Genomic DNA, 21,111 nt, shown 5'->3' with positions numbered 1-21,111 from the left:
CAATCATGGTTTGGAAGGAATTAGACCACTGGGGTCAGGGTTATGCCAACTTCCCAACAGAAGTGGTAATAGAAAGGGTGCAGTCACCCTAATGATGGGCAACCCATTGGCACTCCCTGTAACACCCCTAAATTGAGCCTTTAGGTGGCACATCTGAACCCCAGAACTCATAAGCTGATGACCTAAGTAAAGAACTAAGAAGAAATACACCCGGAGAAGAGGAGAACAAGAAGCAGCTGACCTGGTACCAACACTGCCGGCCTTTCTTCGACGGACTAGGCACCAGAAGATGCCCGTCCAGTAGCTGAACCATCAGAAACCTGGGGGGACTGCTTGCCTTTGAAGAAGACAAGTCTTCTGTGACCAGAGGACCTGCTCTCCAACCATCTCTAAGGAAAGGACTCTGCAGCACCCAGAACCTCAAAGACCGGACACCTGAAGACACCATTGCACGCAAAGTCACCGACCCTAGGGGGAGTGGACTTCTGGTGCCAGCAAGGTTCCCCAGCTGCCCAGGGCCTGAAACCATCATGGTTTCACCCTTCCTGAAGTTGAATGTAGCCTCAGCAACCAGGCCCCCTCTCCATCAGCCTCTGAGATGAGACACCTGATCTCAAAAGAAACCACTGCATCCGTCGCCGCTGGCCCGAGTTGAAGTGGACCCCTGGTGTGAACAACATCCTCCAGCTATTCTGAGCTGACGTCCACTGTGGCTTCACCTCTCTTGGACTTCATGACGAAGCCTGCAGCATCAGAACACAGAACCCTCCCAACCGTGATTCGTCCTGGTCAAGGAAACCAGACGCCAAACAACACCCCTGCATCCATCACACCCTGAGCCCTAGTAAAGAGGACCAAAGATGCACCTATGTCCCTAATTACATCATGTTTGCGACCTACCTGTTGGTTGGCCCCGACTGGCACCCCAGTCAGAGCCTGCAGCCTAAATCCCAGGGGATCAATCCCCATTGAAATACATTGGTCACTCGACGCCATACTACACCTCTACACTCGGCTGCCCTAGTGCTGCCTGGAGTGACCTGTTGGTGTGGTCCGGTACCTTGCCCAGTGCTCACTTTAAGTCTACACAATTGGTCCTATGAGTAGTTGTAAAGTGCTTGTTTGCTGAATGTGTTTTCCTTTAATGGGCTAACATTGAAGAGCTAGTGAAATTGCACTGTGTCGATTTTTGCAAGTGAAAAGTATTTATGCTTAAAAATTTACTTACCTTATAACGAAGTATTGGGGTTTAAAGAATATATAAAAAGAAGTGTTATTTTGTAAATTGGTCTCAGATTTATTCTTTCAGTTTGTGTCTCATTTAGTGGCTCTTTGATCACAACAAATGCTTAGCACTACCCTCTGATAAGCCTAACTGCTCACCCACACTACTACAAAATAGAGCATTAGTCCTATCTACTTTTTCTTCTGCAAACTAATTGGGGATCCACTGGCCTCTCTGCAGGGTGTACTTCTTAGTGCACCATATAGAGAGCCAACTTCCTGCATTGGTGGAACTGCGATGTGGTCTACCACTTAGCATCTGCTGATACCACTTGTTCAATAAGTGACTACATGATTAAATCCAAACATTGCCTTTAGATAATTTTTTTGAATTGGGTATTTTTTTTTCCAAATTCCTAAACGTAACTGTTAGGGTCCTGGATAGTTCCCAGCAGCATAACAGTTAAAAATCTTAAAAGACTTACTTTAGTTAGGACTGTAAAATTTGTGTTCGGATTATGGCATAGCTCAAAAAGTTCCCAACTACAGAACTATAATGAGTACCTCAGAGGGTGTGCATAAGTAGCTCATCTTTACCCTTTACTTTTGAGGTTTACTTCCAGTTTTCCCATAAGCAGTTAAAAACCCTCTGCAAAGGGCACAAAATTAAAACAGGCTCAAACCTTACCACAGTAAAGCTCCAGGACCTGTTGCCACAGTATGATCAGACCCATCTGATGGGGCCAATGACCCTAAGGATCACAGCAGATTGAGTAAGTTGGACCCTCCATACTTGAGAGGATCCTGCACCCCACATATAACCTCAGATGCCTAGAGCACATCCCTCTAGTGAGGACGGCTCAAGGCCCAGAGAAGAACTCTCTGAGGATGAGATTATTTAGAAGAGATTGGCTTGAAGAATTGCCCTGGAAGACAGGATACCGGCCATAAAAAAGGTAAAGAGCAGAAATGGGTTTAACATCCATGAAGAATGGCAGCAATGTTATAACTAGGGACAGTGTAGGGCACTCTAACCCTAAAATACCCAATGGGATTGTCCCCAAATATGAGGATGATGATGATATCACCAAGTGTTTCACAGCCTTTGACAGGGCCAGTGTTTCCTAAAAGCTTAGCAAACACTGGGGCTCTCTCCTTTGGGAAATGTTCTCAGAAAAATGCAGGGATAGACTCTTGACACTGAATGAGGCAGATGTTCAATCCTATGACCTCAGAAGAACACCCCGCTTGAGGGCCTTGGGCTTACTCCTGAAGAGTACAGAACTAACTTCAGGTAAACTCTAAAAAACTCAGTCAGCCCTGTAGTCTTTTCTGTACAGACACTAGGTGGCTGGTTAGAAGGTAACAATGTGCATGATTATGAGGGGCTTTACAATGTATTGATGACTGAACATCTGTTGAGTAATTGCGTGCAGGAAAAGCGAAATCAGTACCTGGTAGGCCTAGGTTCACTTTCTCTTCAAGAATTGGGCAAGAAGGTAGACCACTGGGTCAAACCAAGGGTGAACAAAACTTCCACTGGTGGGGGAATACAACAAAAAGAAGGCCAAACAGTTCCCACGAGGAAAAGAGGGTAACCAAAAAAAGGAGTCTTCTGAAGGCCCCCAAAAACCTACACAGGAGGGTGGGTCACAAGTCTTTACCCAGCCCAAAGGCAGGTACAAGGGTAATAACTGGGATCATAGAAAGGCTTGGTGTCATACCTGCCAAACCAATGAACACCAAATTGGAGATCTTAACTGTTCAAACAAAAATAATGCTTGTAGTGCACCTGCAGTAATTGCAGTGTTAAGTCTCCAGATGGGATTCCAAGTTGGCCCTGCCCATGTCAATGAGCTTACTGAGGCAACCTTAGTCTCAGAGGGTGGGATGGATGTAGCTGCCGTGGCCGTCTGGCCCAAGAATCTATAGAGATTCAGACAACAGCCTCATATCAACCAAGTTGAAGCACCGAGAGACACTGGTGCCAGTGTCTCCATTGTGACTGAGCAACTTGTGTCCACTGAACAGTATCTGACTGGTAAGACATACAAAGTCCTTAATGCTGATAATCAGGCTAAGGTACATCCTACGGCAATGGTATCCTGGGAATAAGACGGGGTTCTGGCCGGAATAAGATGGTGATATCTCCCGCTATACATGTGCACTGTCTGCTAGGAAATGATCTGGGCTGAGATAGAAATAAAAACCCATGCAGCTATGCTGAGTATCCCTGAACGGATCTGAGTAAAAACAAGATCACAAAGCAAGGCTGAGGGTGAAAAAGTAGAGTTGGAGTCTGGAATGATGGTCCAGCCTACTAAAAGGAAAGACAAAAAGTCTGGGACGGCAGCTTCCAACCAGACACCAGAACAAGTCCCCTCTTCTCAGGGATAAGACCTGACAGCCCCAAATGAATTGAACCTCAGCTCAGGACTTGCGTGGCAGAGCTCCTAGGACCAGGGGGACGCTTTAGGGAGGATCTGCGCCAGGGACAGAGGACCTGTCCCACTCTTGAAGGCCTGAGAACGCAAGCTGCTTGTCAGGAAAAGGGAGATATCAGTGGCTCCCACAGGACCTACTCCTATTCACTGAGGCCAGAGACCCACACCTGGTGCCACTAGGAGGGTGATAGTGCCTCAGCAGTTTAGAGAGTTTCTCCTCACTTTGACCCACAATATCCCCCTAGCTGGACATCTTGGCCAGGCAAAAACACGAAGTAGGTTGGTAACCCATGTCTACTAGCCTAGTATGTCCAAAACGTTTTCCCCAGGGAGGGGAGCTTTAAAGGCCTTTCCGCCTTTGTAAAGCAACCCAGGTCTCTCCAGATGGTGGAGATGACCAGCCCCCCATCCTGACCCCAAATTTGGCAGCAGCACAGATAGGAAATTAGTTAAATTAGGAGGAGTGCCAACTTCATACCAGTCGAACCCCTGAGGTGGACGAGCTGATGTGGAAACTACTTTTTAAATGACTCTACCTTGTTTGGAAGGAGTTAGGCCACTAGGGTTTTGCCACTTCCCAGAGGAAGTGGTCATAAGAAGTGTGTAGTCAGCCTAAAGGTGGTTAGCCCATTGGCTACCTCCTGGCACTCCCCAGTAATACCCCTAAATTGAGTATTTAGGTGGCACCCCTGAACACTAGAACTCAGATTTCGACAGCCTAAGAAGACCCAGACAAAGAAGGGTTGCACCCACAGAAGAGGAAAAGAAAAAGCAGCTGTCCTGGAACAAGCCACTCCAGCCTGCCTGCTGACCTTGAAGGATCCTGCACTAGAAGCCAACTTGACTCAAGCCTCCAGTGGGAACTGGACTTGCCCTGCAACAAGAAACTCCAAAAAACAAAACAAAAAAGACTCTGCAGCTGGTGGACCCCAGAAACCCGATACCAGAAGTGACCACTGCATCCAACGTCCACGACCTGAGGTGAAGCCAACTGACAGTGCTAACACCAGTCCCCAGCTGCCAAGAGAACAAGTCCAGTGTGGTCTCACCCATCTTTGACTCTCCTGAGACGCCTGCAGTCTCTCAACGCAGGCCCCCTCTCCCACATGCTTGTGGAGAAAGAAAATCCGTCAGCTCCAGCAATCATTGCACCTGTGACCTCTGACCCCAGTTGAGGTGTGTTATGGGGGCCAATGACGTCCCCTTGCTCCTAAGAGCTTAAGTAAACCCTGGGTCTATCCCTGCTGGACTCCACAGCGATGCCTGTAGCCTCAACACACAGGACCCCTTGAAGGTGAGTGCTCCTGGACATAAAAACTCAATGCATAAAGATACCACTTGCATCTGTCACCCATGGGCACAGGAGAAGAGGGCCAGATGTGCACCTACGTCCCTGAGCACCCCAAGTCCATTACCTACCTGCTTGTTGTCCCCTACTGGCTTCCCAGCCAGAGCCTGCTACCTGTTTGTCATGGGGTGAAACTCCCATAGGAAACCTTTGGGCATCCAATCCTACACTGCACCTCTGCATGCGGCTGCCCTAGTGACGCCCTGTGTGACCCATTAGTGTGGTTCTGATCAGTGCCTAGAACGTTCTTTAACTGCCTGAGATCGGCTTTGTAAGTCGTTGTTAACCATGTGTTTGCTGAATATTGCTTTTCCTCCATAGGATAACATTGGGAGAACTCTGAAAATTGTGCTGTGTATATTTTTGAAACTGCAAATTATTTATGCTGATAAGTCTACTTGATTACGAAGTTCTTGGGTGCAAAACATATATAAAAAAGAATTATTTTTCTAAATTTGTCTTGGATTTATTCATTGAGTATGTGTCTCATTTATTACCTCTGTGACTACAACAAATGCTTAGCACTACCCTCTGATAAACACTCACCGACGCAACCACAAAATAGAGCATTAATCATATCTACTTCTGTCTTTGCAATACCAACTGGGTATCCACTGGACTCTCTGCACAGTGTACTTCATTTAAGTGCACTATAAAGAGAGCCAGCTTCATACAATGTACCTCTTTCTTCAATAAGTAGTACTATTCCCTGGGGAAGGTGCAATCAATATTCTATGATTGTTTTATTGGCACTGAATGATAAAAGCCAACCTCTAACTAATTAGTTCCATGAACAATACAAAATGGTACTTTGTCACGTTTTGTGGGCACTTTGCCGGTTACTGCTTTGGATTTGTAGCCTGTATAGGAGGTCCACGCCTGACTACTAGAGCCCCAATCTTGGTCCTTGCCACCTGTAATACATACGGTCTGGGTTGTCTATATACATTCACTAGTTTCAGCAATACCTCATATTTGATGTGCATTAAAATGTTTATGCTTGAGTGTGGTGTTTATTCCATTAACGCTGCCCATGTGGATCCCGGAAGTCTTGATAGACCCGTTCTAACTAGCTCTCCTATGCATGGTAACTCCCCATTGAACCATAATGAAGGTTCTTGATAACTTAAGGGAGGGTCTGCCAATTACAACAGTGCCTGTCCCCAAAAACATCCTGCTGGGGGACTGCAGCCATTTTTACATATTTGCGCTTTGACAGGTCTTGTAATAAACATCTAAAACACTTCCTGAGAGTGGATCTTTTGAACAGCCCAGTTTACTACATGGGGGGACAACAATACCTAAAGCATATTCCCTCTAGGTATTGTTGTTCAGGTTGCTTTTTGAGTTTAGCCATGCCACATTTCCATTGTCTTTGATTATTGTCGGATTTTCAAGAGGATCGACAACCATATACCCATGTAAACAGTCTCATTCATTTAGGTTTTGGAACGCTACATATCGTTCTAAGTTGTATGCACCACCATTCTATGAAAAGTTAGTGAATGTCTCACAACCTTAACTACGTAGGAATTATTTGTCTGATACTCTCCATCCAGAATACTACACAGGCACTGTCAGAATCTGTCCTGCATATCCTACACCTTTATGTCTGTGTTACAAAAGCAAGTTATTAATATAGCAAAGTATTAATAAAGAAAACAAATAAAACAAAACATTTCTTGGTTCATCTGGAACAATCACCTAATTAAGAGAACACAAAATATCTGCAAAGCACATATGCTGTGAAAAAACAATCTTAATAGAATCCCACATTAATTCAGAAAGGGAAAAAAACATTTTTAGGCTTAAGTTACTTAATATTCCACTATTGCAATCTGAGGGTGCATGATGTTAAGCAGACAAGAAACGAACACTAGCTCTGAGACCTAAATGAGGAGAGAATCAAACATTTGTCTACTTTGTACGATGTTCTGAATTTCCTGAACCATGGAGGAAATACCTCAAACTAGTTTTTTTCCTAATGGGACAAGATCTGATAAATCGGTTTTTAATAATATTTTAGACAGATTAATGGAAAACTGTGTTGTACAACTGTTAATATTGAAACATTTTAAGTAGTGGAATAAACAATAATTCAAATGCATTAAAATTATCACATGAAGGAGAGCAGTTCTCTTGCAAAGAGTGCCATATTTGTTTGGTGACCAGGGCACAAGATCTTGATTGCTACTATATACTTAATCAGACTGAATGCTACAATGCTCTATGACCAAATTCTCGTGCAGCTAGTAGGCCTCATCTTTACACAGCACCTCTTTCTATTTACCCTATCTGACAATTTTCCAACTTTTTCCAACTGACCAGAGAAAGCTTGAAGATTGCCACGGACTGAGAAGTCCTTCTTATAAACCAAATCCACCAAAAGACACAGGGAAAATGAATGTGCACTGCACTGCCCCGACCTTCTACTGCAACAGAGGAGGTGCTGAAGTGTGTTGTCAAGCTTAGGAGAATTAAGGCTCTGTCTCTCTCTCTTTGTATGACTCTTTCATGAAGGGCATTTCACAAAATTGTAGACAGTGGCCTCAATTATTAAAATGACCAAGACATTCAGTGTCACTTATTGAGTATCCAAATATTTTTCTACATTACTGTACAAGTTCAACCCCATGCCACACCTAAAACCAGTCCATTATGGAGTAATTATATTTAAATGCTGATGAAAAGGCAGAGCAAATGGCCTCTTAGCGCGTGACGAGATAACAAAATAGGCGAGCATTTGTGCAGAAATAACATACACAATAGCATTGATAAAGATTCTAGCCTTAGATATACTGGAAGAGATAAATACCAAATGAGAAGACAGATTCATTTGATCGAAATGAAAAACACATTGAGTAAAATAATGTTCAAATCATTCACTCTAAAACACACAACATATTACTCAAATTTTTACCTCCTCATGAACTTGTCCCTGCAGAAGAAACTGGAGCAGACTGTACAGATGATGTAAAATCTGGCTGCAGATCAAGAAGATCATTGGATGGTCTACTGGCACTGCACACAAAAACACTTTATTTTGAATTTGATCATAAAATAAATTTACTGCAAGCACTTTGCATGTTTTCATGACTTCAAATAACTTTGTACCAGAAACAAAACCACATTAGAAGGTATTAGCCTTGCTTTCCTTACTCCCTCTATTTTCTCTGGAAAGTGACAATAGGCTGTGTTTTTGTAATAACATTTTAAGGTCTGGCATTTCCTCATTTGTACAGCGCAATCCATAACACCACCTGAATATTTTTTCATTGCTTCCCATCACTTGCCCAGTTGTCTGTGGTATTATACTCCACTTCAGAATATGTACTGAATGTTGATTTATGAAAATATTATAAAACTACTAAAATACAGACTATCACTTATGTTAATTTGGGCAAACGTATTCCCAGTAATTGACAACATAAATACAATTTAAGGTGAATAGTCAGATTTTGTCCTACACCAACTGCACTGCCATTATACCAGCTATTTTACTGGTATGTACTCTTAGCTGTTAAGAAAGATAATCTATGGATACAATAGTTACATAATCAATCTGGTAAACAGCAAATATCAAAATGGTTTTTCATCATCGTCCGCAAAAAAACCAAATAAATTAACACTGTCAAATCAAGCAAGATAAATGTTCGTCAAATCATTAAATTGAAAAGTTCAAATATCAATGTACAAAAAAAAAAGTTGCCTACTACTGCCTATATAAATATTATATATGGAAAATATCAGTTACCCAGTGTACATCTGTTTGTGGCATGTTCCGCTGCAGATTCACATGCTGTGCATAGGTCCTGCCATCTAGTGTTGGGCTCGGAGTGTTACAAGTTGTTTTTCTTCGAAGAAGTGTTTGAGTCACGGGATCGAGTGACTCCTCCTCTTCTGCTCCACTGCGCATGAGCATTGACTCCATCTTGAATTGTTTTCCCGCAGCGGTAAGGTAGAAGTGATAGAGTATAAAGGAAAGAGATGTCCATGCAAATGGAAGTGAAATATATGTATACATATGTACAAATGTTTGTTGTAACTTAAATGGCTACATGCTCCCGTGAGGCGGGTGGGTGCATGTGAATCTGCAGCGGAACAAGCCACGAACAGATGTTCACTGGGTAAGTGACATTTTCCGTTCAATGGCATCTGTAGCTGCAGATACACATGTTGTGCATAGACTACAAAGCAGTTTTTCTCCAATAAGCAGTGGTCAGCCTGTAGGAGTTGAAGTTGTTTGAAATAGTGTTCTTAGTACAGCCTGTACTACTGTGGCTTGTTGTGCTGCTAACACATCTACACAGTAATTCTTGGTAAATGTATGGGGTGTTGACCAAGTGGCTGCTTTACAAATCTCTGTCATTGGTATATTTCCTAAAAAGGCCATTGCTGCACCTTTTTTTCTTGTGGAATGTGCTTTTGGTGTTACTAATAGCTATCTTTTGGCTTTTAGGCAACACGTTTGGATACATTTTACTATCCATCTAGCTAGTCCTTCTTTTGAGATTGGATTTCTAGTATGTGGTTTTTGGAATGCCACAAATAACTGTTTAGTTTTCCTAAATGATTTTGTTCTGTCAATGTAATACATTAAAGCTCTTTTAATGTCTAATGTATGCAGCGCTCTTTCTGCTACTGATTCTGGCTGTGGGAAGAAGACTGGAAGTTCCACTGTTTGATTGATATGAAACGGTGAGATGACTTTAGGTAGGAATTTTGGTTTGTGCGAAGTACTACTTTATGTTTGTGTATTTGTATAAAGGGTTGTTCAATAGTGAATGCTTGTATTTCACTAACTCTTCGTAATGAAGTGATTGCAACGAGGAATGCTACTTTCCACGTTAGATATTGAATCTGACACGAATGCATGGGTTCGAATGGTGGACCCATGAGCCGTGTGAGTACAATATTGAGATTCCATGAAGGCACTGGAGGTGTGGTATGATACGTTTTAGCCCTCCCATGAAGGCTTTGATAACAGGGACTCTAAATAGAGATGTGTGTGGTATACTTTGTAAATATGCTGAAATAGCTGTGAGATGTATTTTAATGAATGAAAAAGCTAAATTTGCTGTTTGCAGATGAAGCAAGTAACCTACAATATCTTTTATTGATGCGGAAAGAGGTGTAAATTGTTTGGATTGACAGTAAAAGACAAACCTTTTCCATTTATTTGCATAGCACTGCCTGGTAGTGGGTTTTCTTGCTTGTTTAATTACTTCCATACATTCTGGTGGAAGATGTAGATATCCAAACTCTAAGACTTCAGGAGCCAAATTGCTAGATTGAGTATTGCTGGATTTGGATGCCTGATTAGTTGTTTGTTTTGTGTCAACAGATCTGGTCTGTTTGGCAGCTTGATGTGTGGTACTAGTGATAGGTCTAACAATGTTGTGTACCATGGTTGACATGCCCACGTTGGCGCTATAAGTATGAGTTTGAGTTTGTTTTGACGCAGTTTGTTGACCAGAAATGGAATGAGCTGGAGAGGGGGAAAAGCGTAAGCAAATATCCCTGACCAGTTGATCCATAGAGCATTGCCCTTGGTAGAGGGTGTGAGAATCTGGATGCGAAGTTTTGGCATTTTGCGTTTTCGCTGCTGGCGAATAGATCTATGTCTGGTGTTCCCCATTGGTGAAAGTATTTGTGAAGTACTTGGGGGTGAATTTCCCACTTGTGTGTTTGTTGATGATCCTAGCTGAGAACATTTGCTAATTGATTGTGTATCCCTGGAATGTATTGTGCTACAGGGTGAATGTTGTTGTGTATTGCCCAATGCCAAATCTTTTGTGCTAGAAGGCATAGTTGTGATGAGTGGGTCCCGCCTTGTTTGTTTAGGTAGTACATTGTAGTCATGTTGTATGTTTTGATGAGAATGTGTTTGTGAACGAGAAAAGGTTGAAAGGCTTTGAGTGCTAGAAATACTGCTAGCAATTCTAAGTGGTTTATGTGAAGTTGTTTAGGTTTGTTGTCCCATTGTCCCTGAATGTTGTGATTGTTGAGGTGTGCTCCCCATCCAATCATTGATGCATCTGTTGTAAGTGTGGCTTGAGGCACAGGGTCTTGAAATGGCCGCCCTTTGTTTAAATTTGTGGATTTCCACCACTGAAGCGAGGTGTGTGTTTGGCGGTCTATCAACGCTAAATCTTGAAGTTGACCATGTTCCTGTGACCATTGTTTTGCAAGGCACTGTTGTAAGGGCCACATGTTTAGTCTTGCATTCAGTACAATGGCGATGCATGATGCCATCATGCCCAACAGTTTCATGACAAACTTGACTGTGTACTGTTGGTTTGGCTGTATTTGTGGTAATATATTGTGGAATGATTGTACCCTTTGTGGACTTGGGCTTGCAAGTGCTTTTTGGGTATTTAATGTGGCTCCTAAATACTGTTGAACTTGCGCTGGTTGGGAGTGAGATTTTTGGTAGTTTATTGAGAACCCTAGCGTGTGTAGGGTCTGTATTACATAACGTGTATGGTGTTGACACTGTGTCTGGCTGTTGGATTTTATTAGCCAGTCGTTGAGATATGGGACGACATGGATGTGTTGCCTTCTTATGTAGGCTGCGACTACGGCAAGGCATTTTGTAAATACTCTGGGAGCTGTTGTTATCCCGAAAGGCAACACTTTGAACTGGTAATGTTTTCCTTGTATTACAAACCTGAGATATTTTCTGTGCGCTGGATGGATGGGTATGTGAAAATACGCATCTTTGAGATCCAATGTTGCCATAAAATCTTGTTGTTGTAACAGTGGGACTACATCCTGTAGTGTTATCAAGTGAAAGTGTTCTGATAAGATGTAAAGATTGAGGGTTCTGAGATCTAGTATTGGTCTCAATGTTCCCTCTTTTTGGGGAATGAGGAAATACAGGGAGTAAACCCCTGTTCCTATTTGATGATGTGGTACAAGCTCTATGGCTTGTTTGAGTAGTAGTGACTGTACCTCTGTTTGCAACATTGAAATGTGTTGGGAGGAGAGTTTGTGTGGTTTTGGAGGTATATCTGGAGGAATTTGCGCGAATTCTATGCAGTAACCACGGTGGATAATGGATAAGACCCAATTGTCTGTTGTGATGGGTAACCAGTGTGTGTGGAACTTTTGCAGTCTTCCTCCCACAGGGGAAGTGTGGTGAGGGAAGATGTGGAGCAAGTCACTGCTTTGTGTGTGAGGTTTGCTTTGATGGCTGATATTTTCCCCTACCTCTGGGGAATTGGCCCTTGTAAGTTCCTCGAAACCCACCTCTTTGGTATTGAGGCTGGTAGGACAGTTTTGATTGTGAGGTAGATGCCTCAGATGTTTGGGCTCTAAAACCTCCCCTGTATTGAGGCTTGCGAAATAAGTCTCTGTACTGTGTTGAATAAAGAGCACCCATGGCTCTTTACCAACCTGAGTGACAAAAAGCTTTTTTTCTTTAAATGGCATGTTAAGGGCAGCCTGCTGGATTTCTGGTTTAAACCCAGACGACCGAAGCCATGCGTGTCTTCTAATGGTGACCACAGTATTGATTGTTCTTGCCGCTGTGTCTGCAGAGTCTAGAGCTGACCTAATTTGATTATTTGTAATAGCCTGCCCTTCCTCGACTACCTGCTGGGCTCTTTTTTGTTGATCCTTGGGGAGATTCTGGATGATATCTTTCATCTCGTCCCAGGGGGCCCTATCGTACCTAGCCAGTAGTGCTTGGGAGTTGGCTAATCTCCATTAATTGGCCGCTTGTGATGCTACTCGTTTACCAGCAGCATCAAATTTCCTGCTTTCTTTATCTGGTGGCAGTGCATCAGCCTAGCGACTGGGAGTTAGCCCTTTTCCTTGCTGCGCTGACCACTACGGAATCTGGAGGTAGCTGCTAGGTAATGAAAGCTGGGTCAGAAGGAGGCGGCTTATATTTCTTTTCTACCCTAGGAATGATGACGCTTGCCTAAACTGGTTCCTGAAAAATCTGATGTGCATGTTTTAACATGCCAGGAAGCATGGGTAGAGACTGGTACGTAGTGTGAGTGGAGGATAACGTATTAAAGAGAAAATCATCCTCAAGAGGTTCTGTGTGCATGGCTACATTATGGTATGACGCTGCCCTAGCTAGAACCTGAGTGTATGACGTCCGATCCTCTGGGGGGGAAGGTTTTGACAGATAGCAGTCTGGACTGTTATCAGAAATGGGATCATTGTAAAGGTCCCATGGGTTGACATTATCTTGGTGCGAATCTGCAGAGTGTACTGGAGACTGTGCAGCGGGGGTAGTAGGTGGAGAGACAGTCAGGTGAGGAGAATGAGGAGGATACTAATGAGGTGAGAACTGTGGAGGTGGAGATTTTTTGGGGGGTTTTGGCACTTTAGCTGGTGGCTGATCATTGTCCAATTGCCCTTGAAAGGCCAGCTTCCTCTTTTTTTTTTAATAGAGGTGCAGTTAGGATCTTGCCAGTGTCTTTATGAATTTGAATCCTGGCCTGCCTTTCAGCAAAATCCTCCATTTGCATAAGTTCCTCAGCAAATCTATGACTTGCTTTAAGTTGTTTGGAAAGTCCATGCTCCTCTTTGTATATTGGTCTTTTCGGCTCCGAAGCCGGTTTCTTCGGGATCAAAAGGCCTGGAGTAGATGTTGGCCTCGGCTCCGAGAGGGATTTTCGAGGTTTTGACTCAATGGGTTGGTGTTTGCCTATTTCGGAGCCTGTGCTTCAGCTCGAGTGCGAAGGCTTCGGTGGCGTGGTCTTTTTCGGTGCCGAAGTTGTTGCTTGGTCACCGGAAGTCTTTTTACGGGTGGTGCCATGGCCTTCTGACAGTGGCGTCCCCGAGGCGTTGTGTTTGGGCTTGGATGGGACAGGGGCAGGTGAACTCATGTGCTGTTCTGCTGTGATTGGTCTGTCATTGTCGGTCTCTTGCTTGGAGTTGGACCCCGAATGGAGACTGCGGTGTGCATAATCTCCTCCTCTTCCATGTCGAGGCGTTCGGTGCTTCTCAACACCATTTCCAACCTTCACCTCTCCGGTCTTGTAGAGTCTTCTGCGAGTGGAAGGGTCAGCAGGCCTCGCAAGTATCCTCTTGGTGGTCTGGAGATAGACACAGGTTACAGACAAGATGTTGGTCTGTATAAGGGAACTTGGCGTGGCACCGAGGGCAGAAACGAAACGGGGTCCAGTCCATGAGGCTTTGGTCAGCCCAACTAGGCCCAAGTTTTGCGCAGGTGCCCCGAAGGGCAAGTAAGGAGCTGGATCTGCTGGTATTGAAGTGTTGATGACAGATGGTACGCAATTGAAACAATACCGACGAATTAGAGAGTTAGTAGCACTTTTCTGACTCAAACTACCGGAGCGAAAAACAAACCATCCGAACCCGATGGCGGAAAGGAAACAATCTAAAATGGAGTTGATGCCCATGCGCAATGGAGCCGAAGAGGAGGAGTCACTCGATCCCTTGATTCGAAACATTTCTTCGAAGAAAAACAACTTGTAACACTCAGAGCCCAACACCAGATGGCAGGACCTATGCACAGCATGTGTATCTGCAGCTACAACATATACACACACACACACACACACACACATCTATACACATAGATACACACACGGTTATACATACATATATTCTAGAAAAAACAACTCAACTTAAGTGTGGTTTGCAGCTCCACATGCAGCTTTATTAAGTTAAATAGCCAGCCATGAAATCATAGATAATCGTATGAGGAGTATCCCATCCACGACTGACATCATTACATGGTCAAAGTGAAGAAGAATGTACTAATAAAATCAAAGCATGCAACACTACTCCAACAACCATATCTGTCATAAAAGAGAAAAGAAGCTATGCTTGGCATGCAATCCATTAAATCTTGTGAAAATGACTGTGTTATCATTTTAATTCACTTGGAAGATCAACTAGATACAAGAACCTATTCTATAGAAATTTGGTCATATACATGTTTGAAGTTCTAAAAATAAGAGAGAACATAGCATTATTTTTTAATTCAAGTTGCTGTTTTAAACAATATGTGAGCATTTCCTTCAGGTGGAATTAAAATAGCAATTTGTTTTTAAAAAGGTGTTATATAGACAGAGTTGTGATATGGCAACCTAATTAAGTGAAAAGATGTTAGCTTTTGCTTAAGAAAACATGAATAACCTCATGTTTAGTATTGCTGAGGTACTTGTACTACAGCTGACAGGTACTCCGGATGTACTATTAGAAGGCTTGTTTGATCCCCAGTGCAAAGGAGGAACAACTATTACATTGCTTAAAATGGAAAACAAAGAATTACGAAGTGCATATAAAACAAAGTAGCCGGTTACTTACCGCTTTAGCTCACTAGAAACTTTCCAATCACAATAACATTTTAGAATATTGAAAAAGCAAAAAAAGAGGTGGTGTCTGGAGCTACGTGGAGTTGGGCAAGAAACAAACTACATCATCTAATTACAGTTTAAAAGCATGCTTATTTTTGGTATTCGTTAATTTTAGTCACAGGATTCACACATTTGGTGCCATGGGGGTAGAGAAGGGGCAGTTATTTACAGGTTTACTGGTCTGTCAAATAACTGAGTTACATTACGGCCACAGTGGGCGTTACCTCATGACTAAGTTCAACTGAGGCTCTTAACTACTAGTTTCAGGCACATATTTAAATTTCCTAATGTGTCACAAATATTGTAGTTAGCAAAAAAGACTCTTTCATGCTCTACTGTTGTAGGTTGTGATTTGCCAGGTTATATATTGTAGTATTCTTGTTTGTTCATGTAGTTTGCTAGTCTTAGGTGCTCAAGTATGTAACTAGGCCTTTAAAAATAGCATGAATAATTTCCCTAAATTATCTTAATAATATTAGCAAAAGGTGTGAAATTGTTTAGCAACATAGTAGTTTTACAAAAGAGGTACTAAGGTGTGACTGAAACGGCAATGCTTTGTGGTGAATATGTTGGACGAAAGTTTCATCATTGTTACAGCAATTTTAGTATCTTAAGTATTTTATTTCACAACCCACAGCATTTGGTCCCAAATATTTGCGGTTTTGGTTGTCTACACATGTACTGTGGAGTGTTGCCCAGCATAATATTGGCAAGAAAGAGAACCATTCGGAAAATCAATTACAGTATTTATCAAAATACAGATATTTGTCATAATATCAAGCATATCAATAGTTTATTTTCTAGACACAAATTGAGCAAGTGTGGATAGGAAGGTGATAATAGGGGAGACTTCAAAAGGTGTAAATGTTTTTATTCATGGTCAGTACCTTATTTTATCTCTTTATTTTTCATAATTTTATAGTGCACAAACTTGACACAAGGACAATAATTGATTTACATTAGCACCAGACTACATCAGGCTTTTATTTTTTAGCCAAGGTGAGATTAAGCGATTGGCCCAAAATCACTGGATGTTGAGCTGAGGCTGTGACTCAAGTCTGGTTCACCGATTAGGCCACATCTCCTGTGTTGCTGGGCCTTAAAGGAAATGGGACATGCTGATGCATGAAAACTTGCAAGATAAACTAAGTAGTCCAGAGAAAGGCACAAAGGCCAACGTTGACAAGTCAGACCTGGGGTCAAAAAGAGACTGAGGCCTATACATTTGATTTAAATAAATACTTGAAGACCTGCTCCACTGAAATCATATCATTAATAACTCACTGAATTAATGGCACATGCGGTGCCATCTATTTTCTCAACACACAGCACCCACTCAATCATACTTTTTCAATCATCTACTTACAACCTCTTAAATTTTCTCATCGCTCATTACGCACCTCATGTTTTACCCAAGTCTGCTTAATATGTCACTCACCATTTAAACCACTTCTAACACCGCCAATGAAGATACTAATTATAGTAATAAAACAGACATGTCACCCCTCACACCCATGCATCCCAATAATGACCAAGCAATCACTCACATCATCCACCCAGTCATACCAACGCTATATTCACTTCACCAGAATAGCACTCACTACACCTCTTACTCTCGCACTTACAGCAGCATACTCCAACAATTGATGATTTAAAGACTCACTAAAGTACACAACCCACAACTGTGTCAACACCTCATTCTGGGCCTGATTTAGATTTTGGTGGAGGGATTACTCTGTCACAACAGTCACAGATGCTCTGTATACCGAAATTAAATTCCATAGGAAACAATAGGATTTAGTTGTCAGAGTACGGGATAGCTGTCCCTGTTGTGACGGAGTAATCCCTCTGCCTAAATCTAAATCCGGTCCTCTGTCTTTTGGTCCAACTCCCATACAATCTGGCATTAAGACTCCTTTGGTTTTCACTAAGTAATAGCGTATCACCACCTGAGAGGTAAGGGGGTAAAAGTACTATATAGTTTAAGCAGATATAGCACTAAGCTAGAGTACATACGGTACATTTAAGAAAATTTGCAAAAGTTACCAAATGTTTATACTTCCATTCCTCAGATCTTCGTTTTTCAGCTATACTATCTTTCGACAAGCAATACTGGTCTGGAGATTACAATGCATTAAGAAGATATGCGCTGGCAGGACCCCATACCAGGTGGTGGGAAGAAATTGCAGTATGAATGTTTACACTTGCTTTAAAATTTGAGATAGGGTAGTCTTAGTTGCAGAGGCAAAGCATTACAGAGTCTAGGAGTATTTCAAGAAAAAGCTAGTTATCAAACTCCTGGCAGGGTGGCCGCCATCTATGCCGTGACCTCCCTGCCAGAGCTATTATGAGTTTCCTGCTAGGTCAGTGGGCGGACACCTAAGTTTAGGTTACACTAATCGAGCCGTCAGTAATGCTGTCGCCTGCAGGGTGCCAAGGCACCCTCGCAATGTTCACTGTCTGCAAAGCACTGCAATGGTGCTGACCAGGGGGGAGCCTGCACTGCCCATGTCAAGTGCAAGGGCAGTGCAGGATTCCCCCCTCGTGGCCCCTTGCACATGTTCTCCGCCAGCCTTTGCATGGCAGTGCTACAGCCATGAAATCGCTGGCACAGAACAAGGTCATAATCCCTAGGGCAGTGCTGCTTGCAGCACTGCCCTGGTGGATAAGGATTTCCGCCACCACCAGGATCCAAGCTCGGTTGTAATGTGGCAGTCAAGAGCACCACAGTGAGTGTGGCGGTCTATAGACCACCACACTCTTAATGAGGCACAAAGTCTTGATTTTAATGAATGCATGAAGATTTTGCCCGTACAAGGCTTTTAGGGATAGATGACGGAGGCAGTACATTCCTATGATCAATGTGAGAAAACAAAAGAGACTGGAGTGGATGAAGAATTTGATCTTGTTGATTAAGCAACTTGGTGAGATGATGATTGTGCCTTGTTGGTCACACAATTCAAAAGGCTAAATAATAGCAGAATCATTTTGCACAGAAGATGAACACAATGCCTGACATACAGGACTACATTTTTTTGGGGTCTGCCCAAATGGGAGAACAAATTCTGTTTTTATATTTAATTTTAAGGAACGAGCATACATCCAGGCTTTGCGTGGCTGAGGCCAAAATGGAGGCATATGGTTGAACTATTAGGTGAAAAAGGAGAGACATGCAATGCATCACTTATCAAGGAAGTACCCAGTTATCTAGATTAACATATAGCCATGTTTCAAAAGTCCAAAATATGTCCCTTCATGGTTACTTCTATAAATATGATTCATAACTTTTTAGAAATTCATCAAGAGTCCCAGGAGATTTCCAGGAACTCTAAGAGAGACATCTTGGTGTAAATGCAATGAGTAAAATATACACATAACCCTTTTCTAGAATGTGGAAATTCATTAGTAAATAAGTACTGAGTCCTTATAACCTTTTATATATTGTCAACAATGAAAAGCATTTCCATTTAAATATCCAGTGTTCATTCATACACACACATATATATACATATTTACATATACATATATATACACATATTTACATATACATATATATATACATATTTACATATACATATATATATACATATTTACATATACATATATATATACATATTTACATATACATATATATATATATATATATATATATTCCTACAGGAGCAAATCTGCATGTGTTTATGGAATTGGAAACCACATAAACGAGTTGAGTACTTTCAAATTTGGTAAAACACCTATGCTCCAGGGGCTGGACAAATGCCAAAACAGGGAGGAAAGCCACAGAATTAAGAGCAAGAAACTACAATAGACAAGAAAGCTATCCAATAGTGAGCAAAGAGCTGATCCAAGGCCCATTCTATGCATTGTAGGCAAAAGGTCTTTTAGAATTGTCTGCAAGGGATACCTAAAATGGAATATAGTGCTATAAGAGCATTTAGGTCATATTTCGGCCCCCAAGGTACTAGCATAAGATTTACTGATGGCTCCTTGTCAATAAGGTTCCAGTGATTTAGTTGTTGTCCTATTACAAATTATTATTAAGTAATTTAGGCCAGTTGGATTTATTGACAATAATCAGTACTAGGACAGGTCGAATGCACTCATAAAATAGTAGCCTTAGACAGAAGCCTTTGAAAGATGGATGATGCAATGTGACTAATTCCTCAAAGCACACAGAGATTTCCATTGGCTCCTCAGGGGTCTTTATATTGGAATAAGGCCTCTGAGCTGGCTAGCCACTGATGTTTTTTTTTCATTCTGCTCAAATGAAAAGTGATTGCTGTGGTGACTGGTCATTCCAGTCCTGAATAATGAACAATCTGCATTTGCAGATTAGGAAAAACGGCAATCATCTTTTCTTTAGAAAGGTATTAACAACTTTTGACTTAAGTTACATTGCTTAGGAGACCACCTCACCTCTTGATCATGATTCCATGAAATATTGCTATTTTTTGTTTTGTATTCCAGCATCACGAAGTCACTTGTTGAAGTTTGTAGTGCTTTTCAAACCAGCAAATTAAATCGTTGGTTTCTTGGAGACATCGCATAACCTCTCCTTGCACACCTCATTTATGTATCTAAATTTTAATTGTCCACTTTTGATTTCCTCTAAATTATAAACCTGTTAATTTTAAAAGTAACATCACTAACTGGCTCTTCTTATGTTATTTATTAAGCTGTATCTGATTTACGAACCAATTATCTTCTAGGGTAAACCCTAGGAGATGGAAATTGGTTTGGAAATCAGATACAGCATAATTAAAAGTTCCTCAATAAAGCTTCAAATACTCAAGCAGAGTAGCATTGCTTTACGTTTTGAATTACACAATTATTGAGGCCCACGGACACCAGCAGAAAATTACAATATTAACCTCACACAGAATGCAGTACAGTAACCTCAGACTAGCCTAGAATCCCATAAATATCAACGCAGCCCTGACATTGATAAGCTTCTGATTAGTTCAGGCTTTTGAATAAGACATGCTTGACAAACTAGCAGAGCTGTGTGTGGCACCTTTTTCATCCAGGGGGTCATTCATAGGTTGCCGAATGGATGATTGCTTTCTTTACGTCTTGCCTGGGCAGCTTAGAGAGACTTCTCTGATTCTCTGTAGTGTGGGAAGGAGATCATGCAGATTGTCACTTGGTCTGCTCAACAATGATTCACAAGAGTATTGAATGAGATTCCATTAGACAGTTACCAAAGTGCACTCTGTCCACTTGGCTTCAATATGGTGGACATGCTAAGGGCATTTATTTTAGAAGGGTGCATTCTGAATTCAAAGATCATTTTGTCTTGAGAGGTGTGAGACTATGGAATACAAAATGGATCTGATATTAAATACCTTTTTCACTACTGCTCTGAGATCCTAGTCTTCCTCGCAGTTCAGCATAGATGGAGGGGTCACACCAGGACAATGGCTGGTGAGATTTTTAAACTGACGTAAGAGTGCAATATTTGTGACCACTCTTCTTCCTGATATCATTAGAAGCCCATCTGTGAATACATCTTGCTACAACCCTTGCTTGTTGTTTTTTATTTTTTTTATTTGAGAAATTGTGTGAATCTTTCAATAAATCCCTCCACCGACACCCCGTCCCTCCTTCCGCCACCTTCCCTGTCCCGGTTTGAATCACAGGTATGCACGCTAGAGTATGCTTAAGGACTTGTTCCCAGAAATGTTTTGTTTCTTAACCCCTATGGTGCCTGGGACCCCTATGGTGCTTAGTATTTCTCTTCCGCTCAGGA

General features: G+C 42.0%; 1 protein-coding gene across 1 annotated transcript in view; it reads right to left on the bottom strand.

The window, feature by feature from the left end:
* Window positions 1-7,940: 7,940 nt before the first annotated feature.
* The window catches only part of LOC138273925 (clathrin coat assembly protein AP180-like), a 105,749-nt gene continuing 92,578 nt past the window's right edge, over window positions 7,941-21,111 (bottom strand). Inside the window, exon 4 of the mRNA XM_069218911.1 lies at window positions 7,941-8,037. Coding sequence (XP_069075012.1) covers window positions 7,941-8,037 — 97 coding nt within the window. The remainder of the gene's footprint in view (window positions 8,038-21,111) is intronic.

The sequence above is a fragment of the Pleurodeles waltl genome, unplaced genomic scaffold (genome assembly GCF_031143425.1).
Source record: "Pleurodeles waltl isolate 20211129_DDA unplaced genomic scaffold, aPleWal1.hap1.20221129 scaffold_121, whole genome shotgun sequence".
NCBI lineage: Eukaryota > Metazoa > Chordata > Amphibia > Caudata > Salamandridae > Pleurodeles > Pleurodeles waltl.
This window is presented reverse-complemented; position numbering and strand designations above follow the sequence as displayed.